We start from the raw sequence: 23591 nt of genomic DNA, 5'->3' as shown, positions 1-23591 counted from the left end.
TCTAATTGGAGTTCTTTCCACCTGGGTTTGCGGGAGATTGTTGTTGAGTAGTGTATGTATCACCGCTGCGTCACGGTTTGTTATTCAGCTTATTTGTGTATTGCATAGTAGTTTCACAGTGAAAATAAAATGTGGAACGACACACACGCTGCACTTCTCCTTACGACAACCGTGACAACCAGCTCAAAGTGAAAGCCTAACATTTAAACGGTATAACAGCACCACAAGGTCATTAGCCTGGTTTCCACCATTTTTGGGGGGTTTGGCTTCCTTTTCATGTGCAACTCTAACTCCAGGCTAGAACAGAATGGCACCATTGTCTGTCCCTCCCAACATCCAAATACATAATATTGTATGGTTGTTTGCTCCCCACTTCACACACCTTGATGCATAGTCCTCCCACATTCCATCTATCGTCAAATACTATGGTGCTTTATGCTGTATACAGTAACCCTAACATGCTGACTACACCACTCACGTGCGCGAGCGTTGCAAAATACATTTAAACATACACGTTATTCAATTATTGCACCCACACTGCTACACTGCGGTGTAGTCAGCATGTGAATGTTTAGATGCCAATTGCCATATAAAGTCCAAAGATGAAAAAGCCTGGAAGGAGGAGAGATGACTAGAAACGATTCGGTTGACTGTTTTATGTGTGGATTAATTGTCAGAGTAGAGGACCTTGTGCATCTCAGGTTAAATAACAACTCAACGTTTATATCCCAGGACAAAATAGCTAGCAACTGCAAGCTAGCTAAATAGGATAAATTAGCTAGCAACTGCAAGCTAACTAGCTAAATTGCCATAAATGCTTAATGCTTTTCGACCTGTCCCCAAATTAATATAATTGGTTCAGAGTTTGTTTTGATATTTTAACTTGCGTGTCGTGATCGCGTTTGGTGTGGGGGGGACAAAATCAATATGCGCACGATGGTGCACGCGCGGCCGTTTTGGGTTCAGTCTTTTGCCAAAATCACACTGTGAGACACCCATCAACAACGTGAAATTTGCGCGCGAGAGTAGCAAGTGTCAATTCACAGTATGCCAATGTAATTGTTATGAAAATCCATAATAAACCGTTGTTTTTGTTCACTATTTAGCCCCAGAGATTTAATGTTGTGAGTTCCTTTTGACCTTAGATGTCCAACGGGATCCACCGTACCTGGGCTAAACAGTTATTGTTTTGCTAGCTCCTCATGAGGATGTTGTTTGTTTCTAATAAACCAGAGCCATGTATAAACTACAGTACATCTCTTTCTTTCTACATAAACAGTGCTCTCTCTTGAAATCGGAGTCCTCAAGTTTTCCAGCTGTAGCCTGTCTAGGCTATAATCAAAATCAACACAGGTACACTGCAGTTGTTTTCAAATATATAGCCTATTTGACTGATAAACCCTTAGTTTACAGTTCAATACATTGTTAACTACATCTTTAATCTACTTAGCACAGGGAAGATCATAAAAATTCATTTTCTACAAAATGTGTCTGCTTACTCTACCAGCATTGTTCCACGTAGACACGAGAAAAAAATACTTGCTTTCTAATTTGACGCACTATGAAGCCGTAGACATCGTTGACGCTCACGGCCCATCTGTTTTCTCTCATTCACGTATTCTATTTCCTTAAGAAAAAGCTTAAGAAAGCTTAAGAAAAACAAAATGCACTGCAATACAACTAAACAAAGGAATACGGCACAACTAACACCAAACAGTTGGAATAAATGTGAACATGTATGGTATAGGACTTTGTAATGAACAAAAGTACATTTGCTTCATGATACTGGTAATCAGTTTCCCCTGCAATTTCAATCTTTAAGTGGCAAGCTATATAACTGAACAGTGTCACACACAACCCTATTACAAGTTATCTAATTGTATCAAATTAATCTCAAATTAATCAAATCACCTAAATCTAAATAACAATTATGAGCCTAAATTACTGCGTCCCAAATGACACCCTATTCCCTACATAAAGCATTACTTTTGACCAGAGGCCTATGAGAATAGTGTGCCATTTGGAACATAACCTAAGTAACCTAAGTAGTCCAGGACCTCTGAATAGGAGCAGTTTAAAAGGATACATGTGTCTCTCGTTACCTCAGCATCTCATGGCTTCCATAAGTGGCCGTCAAACAGGGCTGTAAACTAATGTGGGCGAATTGCTGGGTAACTGCAGCACTTGTATCTAAAACAGCATGCCCCGACTTGCTTAAGGGCACAAGAGCCACCACTGTGTCACCTAAATGGGGACTTGCGCAACTGAGCCATAATGTACTCCATGACCCATAACTATTTATGTTTATAACATTATTTGTATGCCCAGTTTGTGTGGCCTTTCACCCCCAGGCATCACCATATCTGTCATGTTAAGTTAGCATGAAACGGAAAACCAAAATGAGTGTTCTTATTGGACAAATTCAGGTAATAGCTCTCTCCTTCGTACCTATTGAACGTGACCATTTTCTTACACTTCTGCTCTAATACACTTATTGGCACCTCTGCTCTCCTGTCTTCCTATTCTGTCCCATTCTATTCAAATTCAGCATTGACAGAGTGAGCAGAGTGAGCAAAGCTAAGAATAATCCAACCGAGAAAAAAGTCCTTTGGCATCCACTCTCTCTGCTAAATGTGGACTGAATATTATCATTCCAAAACGGTAAAAATAACTCTGTGTGTTTGATGTGGGCGATGAGAACAGTGCCTGTCTGTCTGTATGTCTGAACACAATAGCGCGAGGCCGGATGAGAAAGTTGGCCAACTACAAACGCAGAGGAAGGATGTTCGGGAAGAACCAAAGGAGCATGGAGATAAAAACCGAGCCAAGAGCACCAAGACTGAGACTTGAAATGTAATCGAATCGCTGTGGATGCCAAAGGGCATAAAAATGTAAAGTCCACAAGTGGCCAATTGTGGACCAACAACCAATCATCCCTATTCATTCTATTGACAGGTAACATACTGGCTTCTGAGATTCTTTCACAGCATACAATTGGTCAGTCAGATATCAATACTCTATTACCGGCAAAGGGCATGTCCAACTGCCAGTGGTGTAAAGTAAAAAATACTTTAAAGTACTACTTAAGTAGTTTTTTGGGGTATCTGTACTTGACATTTTTGACAACTTTTACTTTTACTTCACTACATTCCTAAAGAAAATATTGTACTTTTTACTCCATACATTTTCCCTGACAACCAAAAGTGCTCGTTACATTTTGAATGCTTAGCAGGAAAGGAAAATTGTCAAATTCAAGCACTTGGTCATTCCTATTGCCTCTGGCCTGGCAGACTCACTAAACACAAATGCATCTTTGTAAATAATGTCTGAGTGTTGGAGTGTGCCCCTGGCTATCCGTAAATTTTAAAAACAAGAAAATGGTGCTCTCTGCTAATATAAGGAATTTTAAATGATTTATACTTTTACTTTTGATACTTAAGTATATTTTAGCAATTACATTTACTTTTGATACTTAAGTATATTTAAAACCAAATACTTTTAGACTTTTACTCAAGTAGTATTTTACTGGGTGACTTTCACTTTTACTTGAGTAACTTTCTATTAAGGTATCTATACTTTTACTCAAGTATGACACTTGGGTACTTATTCCACCACTGTCAATTGCCCACCATTCACAGCTCACAAAATGACAAGCCAATGACTTCGCTACATTCTCTCACCCGATGGCAGCCAACCCAATCACATTTCTCATTAATTTCTCTTCAAATGACCCAACATCATTTCAGTCATTTAGTGTTTCTCATAGCATATGCTTTTACCCTGAGTGACTTACAATCAGTGCATTCAAATAACGTCAAGCAAAACAACAACTGATAACAATCATCGCTCACCTGATTAACACACACTGGTTCTGCAGTCTTTTCCATAGGGAGCGGTAACACTCGTTTGCTACTGCGTAGATGTGCGGGGAAATCTCGCCGAGGTGGTGTCGGCTGTACCTCTCCACCGCCGGCCGGTCGTACAGGTCAGGGATGGACTGGTACGGGTTCACCGCAGCCAGGATGGAGCCGATGTATGTCTGTTGTAGGGGAAGATAGAGATGGAAAGGGACATGAAACACATGGAGAAAAATAGGGTTGATTCACAATACTGAGCCCGAGTCAAGCCCAGCCATGCTGAGCTGTACTGCGCTGGCCTGGTTACACATACATCCACATTGCCCTGTATAGCACGGTTGCTGAAAAAAAAATCTAAAAGCCATGTAGAATATCCTTTTTCATCAACAGATAGCATAATTGACATGGAATGGAATGATATTAAGGTTTTGTCTGCAACACTCCCCAGGGAATGACCAGACTTGAACAAGGGAAGTCTTGGGAGAACAGTCCTTTGTCCATGTTCCAATGTGAGAAAAACAGTTTTTTTTTCCAGACAGCCCAAAGGCCATAGATAAATTAAGTTAAGACAACAAAAAAAACAGGCCATAAAAACCTTTAACTTATTTTCCAGGACCTTGGAAGATAACAATCGGCCATAACCTTCCGTGAGGGAAAATTAACTAGGCCAGGTAAAGTCATTGCAAACTAACATGAACAACAACATCATTGTGAACAGTAGGTCTGGATTTGCTTCAGAACACAACGCTAAGTTTATTTGACCTTTCCCCCTTCATTTTCTTAGGCCTACTCCAGTTTTCATGAAAACCCGCTTCATATTTAAAAGTTCAAAGCCAAATAAACCAAAGTGCTGAAATAGAAACTTCTTCAGCCAGAGAAAAGGTATTTTGGCAGTTCACTCAGTTCTGTGGTAATGAGTAATGGATAATGAAGCGTTTTGGAAGAAGCACAGATACATCTGAGGGGAAAGCGACTTTACATACTTCAATTCGGTACATACACCAATTACAGTTAACAGTGCTGATGACCCTGAGAATAAACTGGGTGAGGGTGAGGCAGTTGTGGTGAGAAAGCATGTTTGGGGTGCAAGTGGATGACACAAAATAGGGTTCTTCGGTTTGTCTCCATAGAAGAACCTTCTGTAAATGGTTCTACCTAGAACCCTCTAAGAAGGGTTCTTTGTAGAAATCTCAATAAAGGGTTCTACAAATAACCTTTTTATCCTGTAAAGGTTCTACCTAGAACCCTCTATGAAGGGTTCTACCAAGAACCCTTTTATCTTTCAAGGGTTCTTCCTAGAACCCTCCATGAATAGTTCTACCAGTCTTATATGAATATTTTTATGACAATACATCACATATATCACAAGGCCTTTTTCACAGCCTAGTTGTACCCTAACACAGTGGTCGGAAGCTCCTGGTTTACAGGCCATATCAGGCCTGCAAGTCACATTATGCTGGCTTGCAAAATTATATGTTATTCCTATTAGAATCCAGCAAGAGTGAGGATATCCAACAATTGGAACTTTTGATCACCAGCAAACCTGCATTCAGAATGACTGAAGGTTGATAATGGAGAGTACCTAAATCATCTAAACTGGAACTGGTGCAAACAGTAATGGGTGCAATAAGTCCAAATACTAACAGAGTGGATTAGTGTAGAAATATCAAAGTTATTTATCTTTGTGTAGCATACCTTTGTGAAGCAACTGAAAATCTGACAATCAACCCGCAATAGAGCATGCTGGGAAATATGACAATGATGGGCACTGAGTAAAAATGACACAATCACACTCAACTCTGGTTGTTAACACCAAACACTAGGGTTCTTTTACACCACTTTACAGAGTTAATTCAACTCCTGAATCAACACTAGAAATGTTACACTAAACAATCAACAAGTAGGTAACACCGGCCAAGTGGCCAATTTGCTGTTTACCATACAATAAATACACTGCTGGTTCACTCAGATTCCCTTCTCTTCTCAATAAAATCACAGAAAACACTTATTTGAAAGAAAGAAATTGTGGCAAAGATATCAACTATGTCAGTACTGTATATGTAAAATGATCAAGGGAATGCCAGATTATAGTACAAATATTCCCATATAGGTACATTTATTTAAATTGTTTATTTAACCTTTATTTTGACAGTGAATACATATTGAGACCTAGGTCTCTTTTTCAAATGTGCAATGTATAATACAATATACAAATGCACATTATACACAATATATATATATATATATATATATATATATATATATATATATATATATATATATATATATATATATATATATATATATATATACTGCTCAAAAAAATAAAGGGAACACTTAAACAACTCATCCTAGATCTGAATGAAAGAAATAATCTTATTAAATACTTTTTTTTTTAAATAGTTGAATGTGCTGACAACAAAATCACACAAAAATAATCAATGGAAATCCAATTTATCAACCCATGGAGGTCTGGATTTGGAGTCACACTCAAAATTAAAGTGTAAACCACACTACAGGCTGATCCAACTTTGATGTAATGTCCTTAAAACAAGTCAAAATGAGGCTCAGTAGTGTGTGTGGCCTCCACGTGCCTGTATGACCGCCCTACAACGCCTTGGCATGCTCCTGATGAGGTGGCGGATGGTCTCCTGAGGGATCTCCTCCCAGACCTGGACTAAAGCATCCGCCAACTCCTGGACAGTCTGTGGTGCAACGTGGTGTTGCTGGATGGAGCGATGCATGATGTCCCAGATGTGCTCAATTGGATTCAGGTCTGGGGAATGGGCGGGCCAGTCCATAGCATCACTGCCTTCCTCTTGCAGGAACTGCTGACACACTCCAGCCACATGAGGTCTAGCATTGTCTTGCATTAGGAGGAACCCAGGGCCAACCGCACCAGCATATGGTCTCACAAGGGGTCTGAGGATCTCATCTCGGTACCTAATGGCAGTCAGGCTACCTCTGACGAGCACATGGAGGGCTGTGCGGCCCCCCAAAGAATTGCCACCCCACACCATGACTGACCCACCGCCAAACCGGTCATGCTGGAGGATGTTGCAGGCAGCAGAACGTTCTCCACAGCGTCTCCAGACTCTGTCACATCTGTCACATGTGCTCAGTGTGAACCTGCTTTCATCTGTGAAGAGCACAGGGCGCCAGTGGCGAATTTGCCAATCTTGGTGTTCTCTGGCAAATGCCAAACGTCCTGCACGGTGTTGGGCTGTAAGCACAACCCCCACCTATGGACGTCGGGCCCTCATACCACCCTCATGGAGTCTGTTTCTGACCGTTTGAGCAGACACATGCACATTTGTGGCCTGCTGGAGGTCATTTTGGCAGTGCTTCTCCTGCTCCTCCTTGCACAAAGGCGGAGGTAGCGGTCCTGCTGCTGGGTTGTTGCCCTCCGACGGCCTCCTCCAAGTCTCCTGATGTACTGGCCTGTCTCCTGGTAGCGCCTCCATGCTCTGGACACTACGCTGACAGACACAGCAAACCTTCTTGCCACAGCTCGCATTGATGTGCCATCCTGGATGAGCTGCACTACCTGAGCCTCTTGTGTGGGTTGTAGACTCCATCTCATGCTACCACTAGAGTGAAAGCACCGCCAGCATTCAAAAGTGACCAAAACATCAGCCAGGAAGCATAGGAACTGAGAAGTGGTCTGTGGTCCCCACCTGCAGAACCACTCCTTTATTGGGGGTGTCTTGCTAATTGCCTATAATTTCCACCTGTTGTCTATGCCATTTGCACAACAGCATGTGAAATTTATTGTCAATCAGTGTTGCTTCCTAAGTGGACAGTTTGATTTCACAGAAGTGTGATTGACTTGGAGTTACATTGTGTTGTTTAACCTGTTATGGCTAGGGGGCAGTATTTTCACGGCTGGATAAAAAACGTACCCGATTTAATCTGGTTACTACTCCTGCCCAGTAACTAGAATATGCATATAATTATTGGCTTTGGATAGAAAACACTCCAAAGTTTCTAAAACTGTTTGAATGGTGTCTGTGAGTATAACAGAACTCAAATGGCAGGTCAAAACCTGAGAGATTCCTTTACAGGAAGTGGCCTGTCTGACCATTTCTTGAACTTCTTTGCCATCTCTATCTTTTACAAAGGATCTCTGCTCTAACATGACACTTCCTACGTCTTCCATGGGCGCTCAGAGCCCGGGAAAAAACAGAATGTCGTCATCCCAGCCCCAGGCTGAAACACATTATCGCCTTTCTCAAGTGGCCGATCAAGGGACTGTGGGCTTAGGCGCGTGCCCTGGCCGCCCCCGTCTTTGTGATTTTTCCTCTGTTTGCCGAAAAGGAGATTCCCGGTCGGAATATTATCGCTTTTTTACGAGATAAATTGCATAAAAATTTATTTTAAACAGCGGTTGACATGCTTCGAAGTACGGTAATGGAATATTTAGAATTTTTTTGTCACGAATTGCGTCATGCGCACGACCCTGATTTACCATTTCGGATAGTGTCTGGGACGCACGAACAAAACGACGCTATTCGGATATAATGATGGATTATTTTCGACCAAACCAACATTTGTTATTGAAGTAGCAGTCCTGGGAGTGCATTCTGACGAAGACAACAAAAGGTAATCAAACTTTTATAATAGTAAATCTGATATTGGTGAGTGCTAAACTTGCCGGGTGTCTAAATAGCTAGCCCGTGATGGCTGGGCTATGTACTTAGAATATTGCAAAATGTGCTTTCACCAAAAAGCTATTTTAAAATCGGACATATCGAGTGCATAGATGAGTTCTGTATCTATAATTCTTAAAATAATTGTTATGCTTTTTGTGATCGTTTATCGTGAGTAATTTAGTAAATTGTTAGCAAATTCCCCGGAAGTTTGCGGGGGGTATGCTAGTTCTGAACGTCACATGCTAATGTAAAAAGCTGTTTTTTGATATAAATATGAACTTGATTGAACAAAACATGCATGTATTGTATAACATAATGTCCTAGGTGTGTCATCTGATGAAGATCATCAAAGGTTAGTGCTGCATTTAGCTGTCTTCTGGGTTTTTGTGACATTATATGCTAACTTGAAAAATGGGTGTCTGATTATTTCTGGCTTGGTACTCTGCTGACATAATCTAATGTTTTGCTTTCGCTGTAAAGCCTTTTTGAAATCGGACAGTGTGGTTAGATAAAGGAGAGTCTTGTCTTTAAAATGCTGTGAAATAGTCATATGTTTGAAAAATTGAAGTTTTTGTATTTTTGAGGAATTTGTAATTCGCGCCACGCCTATCATTGGATATTGGAGCAGGTGTTCCGCTAGCGGAACGTCTAGATGTAAGAGGTTAAGTGTTCCCTTTATTTTTTTGAGCAGTGTATATATATATATTTACATTTTAGTCATTTAGGAGATGCTCTTATCCAGAGTTACAGTAGTGAGTGCATAAATTGTTTTACTTTTTCATACTGGTCCCACGTGGGAATCAAACCCACAACTCTGGCATTGCAATTGCCATGCTCTACCAACTGAGCCATGTAAACATTAAAATACAAAAACACAGTCATGGTCAATATCAAATATTCTCACATGTTAAATGTATCAGATTATTAAAACTCCTGATGTTAAAGTTTATACACTGAGGTAAACACTAATGCCCAGGCACTATTTGAAAGAAAGAGAAAAAAAACACAATAAAAAACTTATTCAGATTAAAAAGGATTCTATGTAGAACCTTTCTTGCCTTCCAAAGAATCCTTCATTCCTTCAAAGAACAATTTATTCAAGAACCCTTTGCCTTATAAAGAACCCTCATCTTCCAAAAAGGCTTCTTCAGATGAAAACGGCTATTGGTAAAGCCCTGTCCATCCGCAAATAACCTTTTTGGAACCCTTTTTTCTAAGAGTGTACTGTTATGTCTGAGTCTCAGTGAAATGTGAGTGCTTGACAAACAAAAATACTATTATAAATTTAGTTGAATCTACCACAAACTATTTCTAAAGTGTCTGAACAAGAGTCTTTGTGCAATATATAAACAAAAAAAGAAACATCCTCTCACAGTCAACTGTGTTTATTTTCAGCAAAATTAACATGTGTAAATATTTGTATGAACATAACAAGATTCAACAACTGAGACATAAACTGAACAAGTTCCACAGACATGTGACTAACAGAAATTGAATAATGTGTCCCTGAACAAAGGGGGAGTCAAAATCAAAAGTAACAATCAGTATCTAGTGTGGCCACCAGCTACATTAAGTACTGCAGTGCATCTCCTCATGGACTGCACTAGATTTGCCAGTTCTTGCTGTGAGATGTTACCCCACTCTTCCACCAAGGCACCTGCAAGCTCCCGGACATTTCTGGGGGGAATGGCCCTAGCCCTCACCCTCCGATCCAACAGGTCCCAAGCGTGCTCAATGGGATTGAGATCCGGGCTCTTCGCTGGCCATGGCAGAACACTGACATACCTGTCTTGCAGGAATTCATGCACAGAATGAGCAGTATGTCTGGTGGAACTGTCATGCTGGATGGTCATGTCACGATGAGCCTGCAGGAAGGGTACCACATGAGGGAGGAGGATGTCTTCCCTATAGCGCACAGTGTTGAGATTGCCTGCAATGACAACAAGCTCAGTCCGATGATGCTGTGACACACTGCCCCAGACCATGACGAATCCTCCACCTCCAAATCGATCCCGCTCCAGAGACAGGCCTCGGTGTAGCTCTCAATCTGACCATCACTCCTGGTGAGACAAAACCGCAACTCGTCAGTGAAGAGCACCTTTTTCCAGTCCTGTCTGGACCGATGGAGGGATTCCTGGTGTAACTCGGGCAGTTGTTGTTGCCATCCTGTACCTGTCCCGCAGGTGATGATGTACCGATGTACCGATGTTCAGATGTACCGATCCTGTGCAGGTATTGTTACACGTGGTCTGCCACTGCGAGGATGATCAGCTGTCCGTCCTGTCTTCCTGTAGCGCTGTCTTAGGCATCTCACAGTACGGACATTGCAATTTATTGCCCTGGCCACATCTGCAGTCCTCATGCCTCATTGCAGCATGCCTAAGGCACTTTCACACAGATGAGCAGGGACCCTGGGCATCTTTCTTTTGGTGTTTTTCAGAGTCAGTAGAAAGGCCTCTTTAGTGTCCTACGTTTTCATAACTGTGACCTTAATTGCCCACTGTCTGTAAGCTGTCAGTGTCTTAACGACCGTTCCACAGGTGCATGTTCATTAATTGTTTATGGTTCATTGAACAAGCATGGGAAACAGTGTTTAAACCCTTTACAATGAAGATCTGTGAAGTTATTTGGATTTTTACGAATTATCTTTGAAAGACAGTGTCCTGAAAAAGGGACGTTTCTTTTTTTCTGAGTTTATATTATACAATATAATGTATCTATCAATATCTCTGAAGTATCTGAGTCGTATCAGAGTAAGAACTGTAAACTTTCCCTTGTATCTACTGCTAAGGCTGAGTCTTGTCATGCTAGACATAACGTTATTTACAAAAATACTGTCTACAGTATATACAACTACCTTATTTCTTAAATGCCTGTGTCACCTCGGACCCCAATGAAGCCCCGACCTAATCTTCTACGGTTTTAGTTGCCCTTAGATGCTGATCTTGGGTCAGTTTTGTATTTTCCCAGTAATGGTTAAGATTAGGATTAGAGGAGGTGAAGCTGGGGGAAATTCTACCCCAGAGCACAGGCAGTCAAATGTGCCTCTTACTGACTGACCCACTTCTGGCTGGATGACACTTTATGCAAATAAATGTGAATGGCAGTTGAGATTACAATATTTACATAACAAATATTGGTTCTCAAACTTCAACCCGGTTTTGTGAAGCCGTTTAGACCACGACAGAGTGCAAAAAAGGGGCTTATAAGTATAACATAAATGATCACAATGAAGTGTGCGATACGGTTCTGGTTTAACTGTAAATGCCGGTAATGTAAACATTGCGCTGAAACACTAAAAAGTCTTAATTTTCACTGAGATGTGAGCTCTGTTCAAATGTCTTATCCGGTGGTTCAACTCAAGACTGAGGGAGGTTTATGGCTTAAACATAAAAGCAAAAATGTGTTTAATCCGGTGTAAGCGTAAACAATTTTATCTCCCTAGTCCAAACCAATGCCATATTATCAATTTATGTGACACTCACTTAATCATATGAACGTTTACAGTAGAAGCCTTTCTTAAACTCACATTGGGCTACAAATGCTAGTCTAGTCTTATCTTCCCATTTTGTTCTTGAGAGCAACAAATCACCTCACTCTTTTCACATAGCTCGAATCAACAAACCACCTCAGACTATTCCTATAGCTAGCCAACTTTTTACCACCTTTTTGTAGTTTTTATGCTAAAAAAAATCTGATTAAATTTGTTTGATCACACCGGAGGTTGCGTTCGTCTTGATCCTGTTCCAGGTGATCCGAGCATCACGCAGAAGGATCCCTGACCTGGATCACAGGAATCGTCTGCGGAGGTTTCTCCGTTGCCCTTTTGGGGGACAGGAATGTAATTATCTAGTCCAGCTATACTGACTAATTTTGTTGAATAGTAAATCAATTGTTATATAGCTGTGATATAGCAGGTATTAGCTAGAAACATTTAGGTGTCGCTGGCTAATAATTTGCTGTATAGGTAGGCTATCCACCTGTCTTTTCACTGTGTATCAGCAAAATCCCCCAACAAAATCCACAATGAAAAGTATTTACCTATCATCATCTTCAGAATAAGTAGACAACAGAATAGAGAATGACTGTAGTTGCTCTAAATTAAAATGAGTTCAATAAAAGCGCAACGAAAATACCTTGGTCTGTAATGAGTGAGGAGTCTATTAATTTCACTACCCAATATATAAGTACTTAAGTAGCCTACATTATTATTTGTAATTCATAATGGTAATGAAGTCTATTTAGTTTGTAGTTTATTAATCAATTAAATGTGTGTGTGAAGTCAGCTATTCTGTCAATGAAATGTGTTGTTTTTTCCCCCCCTCTCTTTCCAGGCTGAATGTCTGCGTTCCGACCCTGTGACACATAGCGGTGTCTCAGGCATGACTTTCGCCTCATGAAGCAGTCTATGATGGGGCTCATGAGACTGCTTCACCAGGAAAAAGACCATGGTTGGGGACAGCACCTTGACGTCTTGATCTTTGTATACTGGCTAGCCCACGGCCTTTCATATAGGGTAGTAGGCAGCAAATGAAGTGTCCCGAAACCAACTGTATGCAGAATAGTTCACAAAAATGTTTGAAAGTCAGGAACAATTTGAAGAAAGTCATCAGCTTCCCTGCTCCAGAAGATGTGGAGGACATCGGGCTGAGATTCGGGAGGTTGGCGAGGAGCGTGTTCAACAAGTCAGTCGGGGTCATCAATGGCTGCAACATATGCATCAAGCCACCAGCCCTGGACAAGCAGGACTACTTCAATTACAAATATGTTAGATACTTGGGTCATAATGTTACCAAAATGTAACTGATTTTACAATATTGAACCTACAGTACTTGGTCAGACTTATCTCCCCCTCATGGTAAACAGGCCATCTGTGATGTGACAGGAAAGTTTGTGGCCAACTTTGTGGGCTATGCAGGGTCAGCCCAAGACACCAGGGTCCTGAAGAATAGCACTTTCTACCAGACTGTCAGCAACCCACCACCTGGCTTCTTCTTGTTTTTTATCCACTTTACTGTATGTTTAATTTTTTCTACCTATTCAGTGTTGTTTATCAACAATCCGTTCGTTGTTATTTTATCACATGCTATTAACCTGAGTGTTCATCAATAATCAATTACTTGTCATTTATCACCCGAGTGTTCACCAATTGTTTGTGCATTACTTGATTGGTGTGTGCGACCGGTCTTATTTTCTTGTGTGTTGATATCACTTGATGTCATCTCCAAATCATACATGCCTTAATGACAATCTGATGTCTAACAGAACATAGAGGGTGTTATTTAATGGAAGCCTCTCCAACATAATCCAGCTAGAGTCAGGCATTCCCCAGGGCAGCTGTCTAGGCTCCTTACTTTTTTCAATCTTTACTAATGACCTGCCACTGGCTCTGAGTAAAGCCTGTGTGTCTATGTATGCTGATGACTCAACACTATACATGTCAGCTACCACAGCCAGTGAAGTCACTGCAACACTTAACTTCTTGGGGCTATGTGGGACGCTAGCGTGCCACCCGTGGTGCACCCTATCAACAGCAGGTGCATTTCAAGAGCGGCAAATTTGAAACCAAATAAATGTCAAAATTCAAATTTTTCAAACATACAACTATCTTACACCCTTTGAAAGATACACATCTCCTTAATCTAACCACGTTGTCCGATTTCAAAAAGGTTTTACGGCGAAAGCATAAAGTTAGATTATGTTAGGAGAGTACATTGACAATAGCTGTGTGTAATGTTTTGTCAATTCAAAGACAGGCGTCACCAAAACCATAAAACCAGCTAAAATGATGCACTAACCTTTTACAATCTCCATCAGATGACACTCCTAGGACATTATGTTGGACAATGCATGCATTTTTAGTTCTATCAAGTTCATATTTATATCCAAAAACAGCGTTTTACTATGGCATTGATGTTGAGGAAATCGTTTCCCTCCAATAACCGGCAGTCAAGTCAGCACCACAAATTAAATAATTAAAATTAGAAAACATTGGTAAAATATTATATTGTCATTTAAAGAATTATAGATTTACATCTCTTGAACGCAATCAACTTGCCAGATTTAAAAATAACCTTACTGGGAAATCACACTTTGCAATAATCTGAGCACTGCGCCCAGAAAAATATGCTTTGCTATACAGACAAACGGCCATGTTGGAGAGATCTAAAATCGAAAATACTATGTAAATAATCCATTACCTTTGATTCTCTTCATCAGATGTCACTTCCAGGAATCCCAGGTCCATAACGAATGTAGTTTTGTTCAAAAAAGCTCATCATTTATATCCAAAAAGCTCCGTGTTGTTAGCACATGATCTAAGCCAGCCGGACTTCTCGTCATGAACGAGGGGAAAAAATATATTTACGTTCGTTCAAACATGTCAAACGTTGTATAGCATAAATCATTAGTGCCTTTTTTAACCAGAACATGAATAATATTCAAGGTGGACGAATGCATTCTCTTTTATAACGTATTGGAACGAGGGTACCCAACATGAACTCGCGCGCCAGAGTCTAATCGGCCATCACCGTTCCATGGCTCTTGTTCGGTCAGATCTCACAGTAAAAGACTCAAAACACTTTGTAAAGGCTGGTGACATCTAGTGGAAGCAATAGGAAGTGCCAAAACATTAATCAACCCCTGTGTGCTTCAATGGCATAGGCTTAAAGGTAATTCAACACATCAGGTATCCACTTCCTGTCAGAAAATGTCTCAGGGTTTTGCCTGCCAAATGAGTTCTGTTATACTCACAGACACCATTCAAACAGTTTTAGAAACTTTAGGGTGTTTTCTATCCATATATAATAAGTATATGCATATTCTAGTTACTGGGTAGGATTAGTAACCAGATTAAATCGGGTACGTTTTTTTATCCAGCCGTGAAAATACTGCCCCCTAGCCCCAACAGGTTAACCTGTCTGAGCTAGGGGGCAGTATTTTCACTTTTGGATGAAAAGCGTGCCCAGAGTAAACGGCCTAATACTCGGGCCGAGATTCAAATATTTGCAAATTATTAGTAGATTTGGATAGAAAACACTCTTAAGTTTCCAAAACTGTTTCAATGATGTCTGTGAGTATAACAGAACTCATATGGCAGGCAAAAAACTGAGAAAAATACAACCAGGAAATGGAAATCTGATGCCTGTAGTCTTTTCAAGTCATTGCCTTTCTAACACACAGTGACTTAGGGTTCACTTCCTAAGGCTTCCACTAGATGTCAACAGTCTTTAGAAAGTTGTTTGAGGCTTTTGCGGTAAACACAGAGCGAACAAGAGGACATGGAAGTAGGTGACTCCGAAAATGACATGGGTTTCTGACGCTCGTTCACGTGAGGAGGTAGCTGTGTTCCAAAACATTTTTCAAGACATTGCAATCGTCCGGTTGGAATATTATTGAAGTTCTAAGATAAAAAGGCTCTAAAGATTGATGCTATACAACGTTTGACATGTTTGAACGAACGTAAATATAACTTTTTTGACTTTTCGTCGTGACATTTTCCGCGCGCTTCCTAACTGAACGCGCAAACAACAAGGGGGTATTTCGACATAAATTATGGACTTTATCGACCAAAACAACATTTATTGTGGACCTGGGATTCCTGGAAGTGCCTTCTGATGAAGATTGTTAAAGGTAAGTGAATATTTCTAATGCTATTTATGATTTTAGATGACTCCAAAATGGCGGGTATCCGTATTGCCTAGTGTATTTTTCTGAGCGCAGTACTCAGATTATTGAAAAGTGTGCTTTCCTCGTGAAGCTTTTTTGAAATCTGTCACAGTGTTTGCATTCAGGAGATGTTAATCTATAATTCTTTGAATAACAGTTTAATATTTTATCAACGTTTATAATGAGTATTTTTGTAAATTGATGTGCCCTTTCACTGGAAGTTTTGGGGGATATACATTTTCTGAACGTCAAGCACCAATGTAAAATGGTTTTTTTGGATATAAATATAAACTTGATAGAACAAAAAATGCATGTATTGTCTAACAAAGTCCTAGGAGTGTCATCTGATGAAGATTGTCAAAGGTTAGTGCATCATTTTAGCTGGTTTTCTGCTTTTGGTGACGCCTGTCCTTGTATTGAAAATGGCTGTGTTTAATTTTTTGTCTATGTACTGTCCTAACATAATCTAACTTTATGCTTTCGCCGTAAAGCCTTTTTGAAATCGGACAATGTGTTTGGATTAAGGAGATGTTTATCTTTCAAATGGTGTAAAATAGTCGTATGTTTAAGAAATTTGAATTATGACATTTTGTTGTTTTCTAATTTGGCGCTCTGATTTTTCACTGGCTGTTGAATAGTGTGAACCGTGGGTGGGACGGTAGCGTCCCACGTAGCCCTGAGAAGTTTAACAAATAGCTTCAATCAGTTTCAGAATGGGTGGCAAGAAACAAGTTAGTCCTAAATATTTCAAAAACTAAAAGCATTGTATTTTGGACAAATCATTCACTAAACCCTAAACTTCAACGAAATCTTGTAATGAATAATGTGGACATTTAGCAAGTTGAGGAGACTAAACTGCTTGGAGTAACCCTGGATTGTAAACTGTCTTGGTCAAACCATATTGATTCCAAAGGAGCTACGATGGGGGAGTGGTCTGTCCATAATAAAGTGCTGTTCTGCCTTCTTAACAACGCTATCAACAAGGCAGGTCCCACAGGCCCACGTTTTGTCACACCTGGACTACTGTCTAGTCGTGTGGTCAGGAGCTACAAAGAGGGACTTAGGAAAATTACAATTGGCCCAGAACAGAGCAGCACAGATGGCCCTGAAATGTACATGGAGAGATAACATTAATAATATTCATGTCAATTTCTCCTGGCTCAAAGTGGAGGAGAGATTGACTTCATCACTACTTGTATTTGTGAGCAGTATTGACATGTTGAATGCATCGAAATGTCTGTTTAAACTACTAGCACACAGCTCAGACACCCATGCAAACCCCACAAGACATGCCACCAGAGGTCTCTTCACAGTCCCCAAGTCCAGAACAGACTATGGGAGGTGCAGAGTAATACATAAATCCATGACCACATCAAGTAACTCATGCAAGCAGTAAAATCAGATTTCTAAAAAATACACCTTATGGAACAGCAGGGACTGTGAAGAGACACACATAGGCACAGACATGCATACACACACACACGATAACATATGCACCTATCTGAACCATTGATCAGAATAATACATTATTTTAATTGAATCACAACAAATTTACTTCCAATTCATTATTTAATCCTTTCTAGTAACCAAAAAAGTGTTAAACAAATAAAAAATATGAGATCCTTCAAAGTAGCCATCCTTTGCCTTGACAGCTTTGCACACTCTTGGCATTCTCTCAACCAGCTTCATGAGGTAGTCACCTGGAATGCATTTCAATTAACAGGTGTTAAAAGTTCATTTGTGGAATTTCTTTCCTTCTTATTGCATTTGAGCCAATCAGTTGTGTTGTGACAAGGTACATTTACATTACATTTAAGTCATTTAGCAGACGCTCTTATCCAGAGCGACTTACAAAATGGTGCATTCACCTTATGATATCCAGTGGAACAACCACTTTACAATAGTGCATCTAAATCTTTTAAGGGGGGGGGGGGGGGGTTAGAAGGATTACTTTATCCTATCCTAGGTATTCCTTAAAGAGGTGGGGTTTCAGGTGTCTCCGGAAGGTGGTGATTGACTCCGCTGTCCTGGCGTCGTGAGGGAGCTAGATCCACCATTGGGGTGCCAGAGCAGCGAACAGTTTTGACTGGGCTGAGCGGGAACTGTGCTTCCTCAGAGGTAGGGGGGCCAGCAGGCCAGTGGTGGATGAACGCAGTGCCCTTGTTTGGGTGTAGGGCCTGATCAGAGCCTGAAGGTATGGAGGTGCCGTTTCCTTCACAGCTCCGTAGGCAATCACCATGGTCTTGTAGCGGATGCGAGCTTCAACTGGAAGCCAGTGGAGAGAGCGGAGGAGCGGTAGGGTAGGTAGGGGTGATATACAGAAGATAGCCCTATTTGGTAAAAGACCAAGCCCACATTATGGCAAGAACAGCTCAAATAAGCAAAGTGAAACGAAAGTCCATCATTACTTTAAGACATGAAGGTCAGTCATTTCTGAAAATTTCAAGAACTTTGAAAGTTTCTTCAAGGGCAGTCACAAAAACCATCAAGCGCTATGATGAAACTGGCTTTCATTTGGACCGCCACAGGAAAGGAAGACCCAGAGTTACCTCTGCTGCAGAGGATAAGTTCATTAGAGTTACGAGCCTCAGAAATTGACGCCCCAAAAAATGCTTCACAGAGTTCAAGTAACGGACACATCTCAACATCAACTGCTCAGAAGAGACTGCATGAATCAGGACTTCTTGGTCAAATTGGTGCAAAGAAACCACTACTAAAGGACACCAATAAGAAGAAGATACTTGTTTGGGCCAAAAAACACGAGCAATGGACATTAGACCGGTGGAAATCTGTCCTTTGGTCTGATGAGTCCGAATTTGAGATTTTTGGTTCCAACCACCGTATCTTTGTGAGACGCAGAGTAGGTGAATGGATGACTCCCACCATGAACAATGGAAGAGAAGGTGTGATGGTGTTTGGGTGCTTTGCTGGTGACACTGTCTGTGTTTTATTTAGAATTCACACTTAACCAGCATGGATACCACAGCATTCTGCAGCAATACACCATCCTATCTGGTTTGAGCTTAGTAGGACTATCATTTGTTTTTCAACAGGACAATTTGACCAAGAAGGAGAGTGGTGGAGTGCTGCATCAGATGTCCTGGCCTCCATAATCACCTGACCTCAACCAATTGAGATGGTTTGGGATGAGTTGGACCGCAGAGTGAAGGAAAAGCAGCCAACAAGTGCTCATCATATGTGGGAACTCCTTCAAGACTGTTGGAAAAGCTTTCCAGGTGAAGCTGTTTGAGAGAATGCTGTCATCAAGTGCAAAGCTGTCATCAAGGCAAAGGGCGGCTACTTTGAAAAATCAAAAATATAATTTGATTTGATTAACACTTCTTGGGTTACTACATGATTCCATATGTGTTATTTCATAGTTTTGATGTCTTCACTATTATTATACAATGTAGAAAATAGTAAAAATATAGAAAAACCCTTGAATGAGTAGATGTGTACAAACAAAAATCTAAATTTGCCCAATAATATAATAGCACATTGCTGCTCTGCCTCTTTCTTGGCCCTGCTCTTCCCTTGCTGGTCCCCTCGCTGGTCTCCTGGCTGGCCTGCTCTGCATCTGAGGCCACAGCAGACGGCATGGTCTCTTCCCTGGCAGTGCATGAGGAAATCATATTCAGAGGCCTAATAGATTGCATTGCCTGGAAGAATGGCCACAGCTAGCCTGCATCTGTTCTTGACCTTGTGCCTAGCATGATCAGTTCCTGTAGGCAGTGCAGCACATACATAATCCTGTTATAATTGATCTCATCACTGTCCTTTACTAGACCTGCTTATCTATTCTGCTCCCTGTTCACGAGTAAAAACTCAAACAGGAAGTACCCGTGACTCGCTCCATTGAGAAATGGTCAGCAGAATCAGAGATTATGCTTCAGGACTGCTTTGCTAGCACTGATTGGAATATGTTAAGAGATTCTGCTGAATATGTTTAGAGATTCTACCACCTCCGTCACCAGATTCATTCGAAAATGCATCGGTGACTTTGTCCCCACGGTGAGGGTTCGCTGCTTCCCCAATCAAAAGCCCTGGAATAACACTGAGGTTGAGCTAAACTAAAGGATAGGGCTAGCGCACACAGAGCTATCGTAGACAACCCTGAGGCTACGGCCGAGGACAGGAATAAGTACAAGAAGTCCTGCTATGACCTCCACAGAGTCGTCAATCAAGCAAAAAGACAATATAGGAATAAGGTGGAATCATATTACATAGGCTCTGACACCTGCCACATTTGGCAGGGGCTAGAGTCCATTACGGATAACAAAGGAAAACCCAACCGTGATCTTCCCAACGATGCCTCTCTACCAGGCCGTCACCGACCCAGAGGAATGGGTGATCTCGCTCTCCGAGGCCGACGTCAGAAAGATCCTTAACCTCCCTGGGTAAGGGGGGACGCTTGCGTCCCACCTAGTCAACAGCCAGTGGAATCGTGTGGCGCGAAATACAAATACCTCAAAAATGCTATAACTTCAATTTCTCAAACATACTGTATGACTATTTTACACCATTTTAAAAGACAAGACTCTCGTTAATCAGGTTAACACACGCAATGCCACGGGGCCCAACGGAATTCAAGGGAGCGTTCTCAGAGCATGCGCAGAACAGCTGGCAGGCATATTCACGTTCATTTTGAACCTCTCCTTGTCACAGTCTGTAATCCCCACATGTTTTAAAATGACCACCATCATTCCTGTCCCCAAGAACTCTAAGGCGCCATGCGACAGTGACTAACGCCCATTTAGCACTTACTCCTGTAATTATGATGTGCTTCGAAAGGCTGGTTATGGCTCACATTAACCCTAGCTGGTGAGGGTAGGTAACGTCACCTCCCCCAAGCTGACCTTCAACAGAGGGGCCCCACAGGGGTGTGTGCTTAGTCCCCTCCTGTACTCCCTGTTCTCCCACAACTGCCTGGCCAAGCATGACTCCAACACTATCATCCAGTTTGCTGACGACAGTGATTCCTGGCGATGAGTCAGCCTACAGAGAGGACGTCAGTGACCTGGCAGTGTGGTGCTAGAGCAACAACCTCTCCCTCAATGTCAGTATGACAAAGGAGCTGATTGTGGACTACAGAAAACAGGGGGGTGAGCACGCCCATCCACATCGATGGGGCTCAAGTGGAGCAGGTCGCAAGATTCAAGTTCCTTGGTGTCCAAGTCACTAAAGACTTAATAAATGACCTCTTGACTGGCTTCATCACTGCCTGGTATGGCAATAGCAATGCCCTTGATCGCATGGTGCTACAGAGGGTGGTACAGAGGGTGCTACAGAGCCCAGTACATCACTTGGGCCGAGCTCCCTGCCATCCAGGACATCTATATCAGGTTGTGTGTAAGGAAGGCCCGGGAAATCGTTAAAAACCTCAACCACCCAAGCCATAGACTATTCTCTCTGTTTCCACACAGTACTGGTGCATCAAGTCTGACACCAACAGGCTCTTGAACAGCGTCTATCCCCAAGGAATATGACTGATAAATAGCTAACAAAATCGCTAAACTCAGCAAAAAAAGAAACGTCTTCTCACTGTCAACTGCGTTTATTTTCAGAAAACTTAACATGTCTAAATATTTGTATGAACATAACAAGATTCAACAACTGAGACATAAACTGAACAAGTTCCACAGACATGTGACTAACAGAAATTGAATAATGTGTTCCTGAACGAAGGGGAGGTCAAAATCAAAAGTAACAGTCAGTATCTGGTGTGGCCACCAGCTGCATTAAGTGCTAAAGTGCATCTCCTCCTCATGGACTGCACCAGATTTGCCAGTTCTTGCTGTGAGATGTTACCCCACTCTTCCACAAAGGCACCTGCAAGCTCCCGGACATTTCTGGGGGGAATGGCCCTAGCCCTCACCCTTAGATCCAACAGGTCCTAGACGTGCTCAATGGGATTGAGATCCAGGCCTCTTCGCTGGCCATGGCAGAACACTGACATTCCTGTCTTGCAGGAATTCACGCACAGAATGAGCAGTATGGCTGGTGGCATTGTCATGCTGGAGGGCCATGTCAGGATGAGCCTGCAGGAAGGGTACCACATGAGGGAGGAGGTGTCTTCCCTGTAACGCACAGCATTGTGATTGCCTGCAATGACAACAAGCTCAGTCCGATGATGCTGTGACACACCGCCCCAGACCATGACAGACCCTCCACCTCCAAATCGATCCAACTCCAGAGTACAGGCCTCGGTGTAACGCTCATTCCATTCCACGATAAACGCAAAACCGACCATCACCCCTGGTGAGACAAAACCGCGACTCGTCAGTGAAGAGCACTTTCTGCCAGTCCTGTCTGGTCCAGCGACTGGTGGGTTTGTGCCCATAGGCGACATTGTTGCCAGTGATGTCTGGTGAGGACCTGCCTTACTACAGGCCTACAAGACCTCAGTCCAGCCTCTCTCAGCCTATTGCGGACAGTCTGAGCACTGATGGAGGGATTGTGCGTTCCTGGTGTAACTCAGGCAGTTGTTGTAGCCACGGGCAGTTGTTGTTGCCATCCTGTACCTGTCCCGCAGGTGTGATGTTCGGATGTACCAATCCTGTGCAGTGTTGTTACACATGGTCTGCCACTGCGAGGACGATCAGCTGTCCGTCCTGTCTCCATGTAGCGCTGTCTTTGGCGTCTCACAGTACGTGTACATTGCAATTTATTGCCCAGTCCACATCTGCAGTCCTCATTCCTCCTTGCATCATGCCTAAGGCACTGTTCACACAGATGAGCATGGACCCTGGGCATCTTTCTTTTGGTGTTTTTCAGAGTCAGTAGAAAGGCCTCTTTACTGTCCTAAGTTTTCATAACTGTGACCTTAATTGCCTGCCGTCTGTAAGTTGTTAGTGTCTTAACGACCGTTCCACAGGTGCATGTTCATTAATTGTTTATGGGTCATTGAACAAGCATGGGAAACAGTGTTTAAACCCTTTACAATGAAGATCTGTGAAGTTATTTGGATTTTTACGAATTATCTTTGAAAGACAGGGTCCTGAAAAAGGGACGTTTCTTTTTTGGCTGAGTATACAAAGACTTTCTAAGTTAACCTTGTATCTTTATTGACCTTTTATTTTTGCACTGTCTCTATGCACACTGACAGGGCCCTAAACACTCAAGCACACACTCACTCCATCATCGGCTTACTCACACATAATATGCACATGTATTTATACTGACTACACACACGCACCTCCACTCACATACAAGCTTCTGCTACTCTGTTTATTTTAAATCCTTTTGCCTAGTCACCTTAAACTTATACATATCTACCTCCATCACTCCAGTATCCATGCACATTATAAATATGGTATTGGAACTGACCCTGTATATATAGGGAACAAAAATATAAACGCAACATGCAACAATTTCAAAGATTTTACTGAGTTACAGTTCATATGAGGAAATCAGT

At 41.8% G+C, this 23591-nt stretch overlaps 1 protein-coding gene across 1 annotated transcript in view; it reads right to left on the bottom strand.

Moving 5' to 3' along the window:
• Positions 1 to 23591, bottom strand: part of myo10 (myosin X) — a 303162-nt gene that overhangs the window by 138229 nt on the left and 141342 nt on the right. The window contains exon 4 of the mRNA XM_082960691.1: positions 3852 to 4039. Within this exon, the coding sequence (XP_082816817.1) occupies positions 3852 to 4039 (188 nt within the window). The remainder of the gene's footprint in view (positions 1 to 3851; positions 4040 to 23591) is intronic.

The sequence above is a fragment of the Salmo salar genome, chromosome 14, assembly GCF_965601325.2.
Source record: "Salmo salar chromosome 14, fSalSal1, whole genome shotgun sequence".
NCBI lineage: Eukaryota > Metazoa > Chordata > Actinopteri > Salmoniformes > Salmonidae > Salmo > Salmo salar.
Note: the sequence above shows the minus strand (reverse complement) of the source record. Positions and strands in the feature narration are given on the sequence as shown.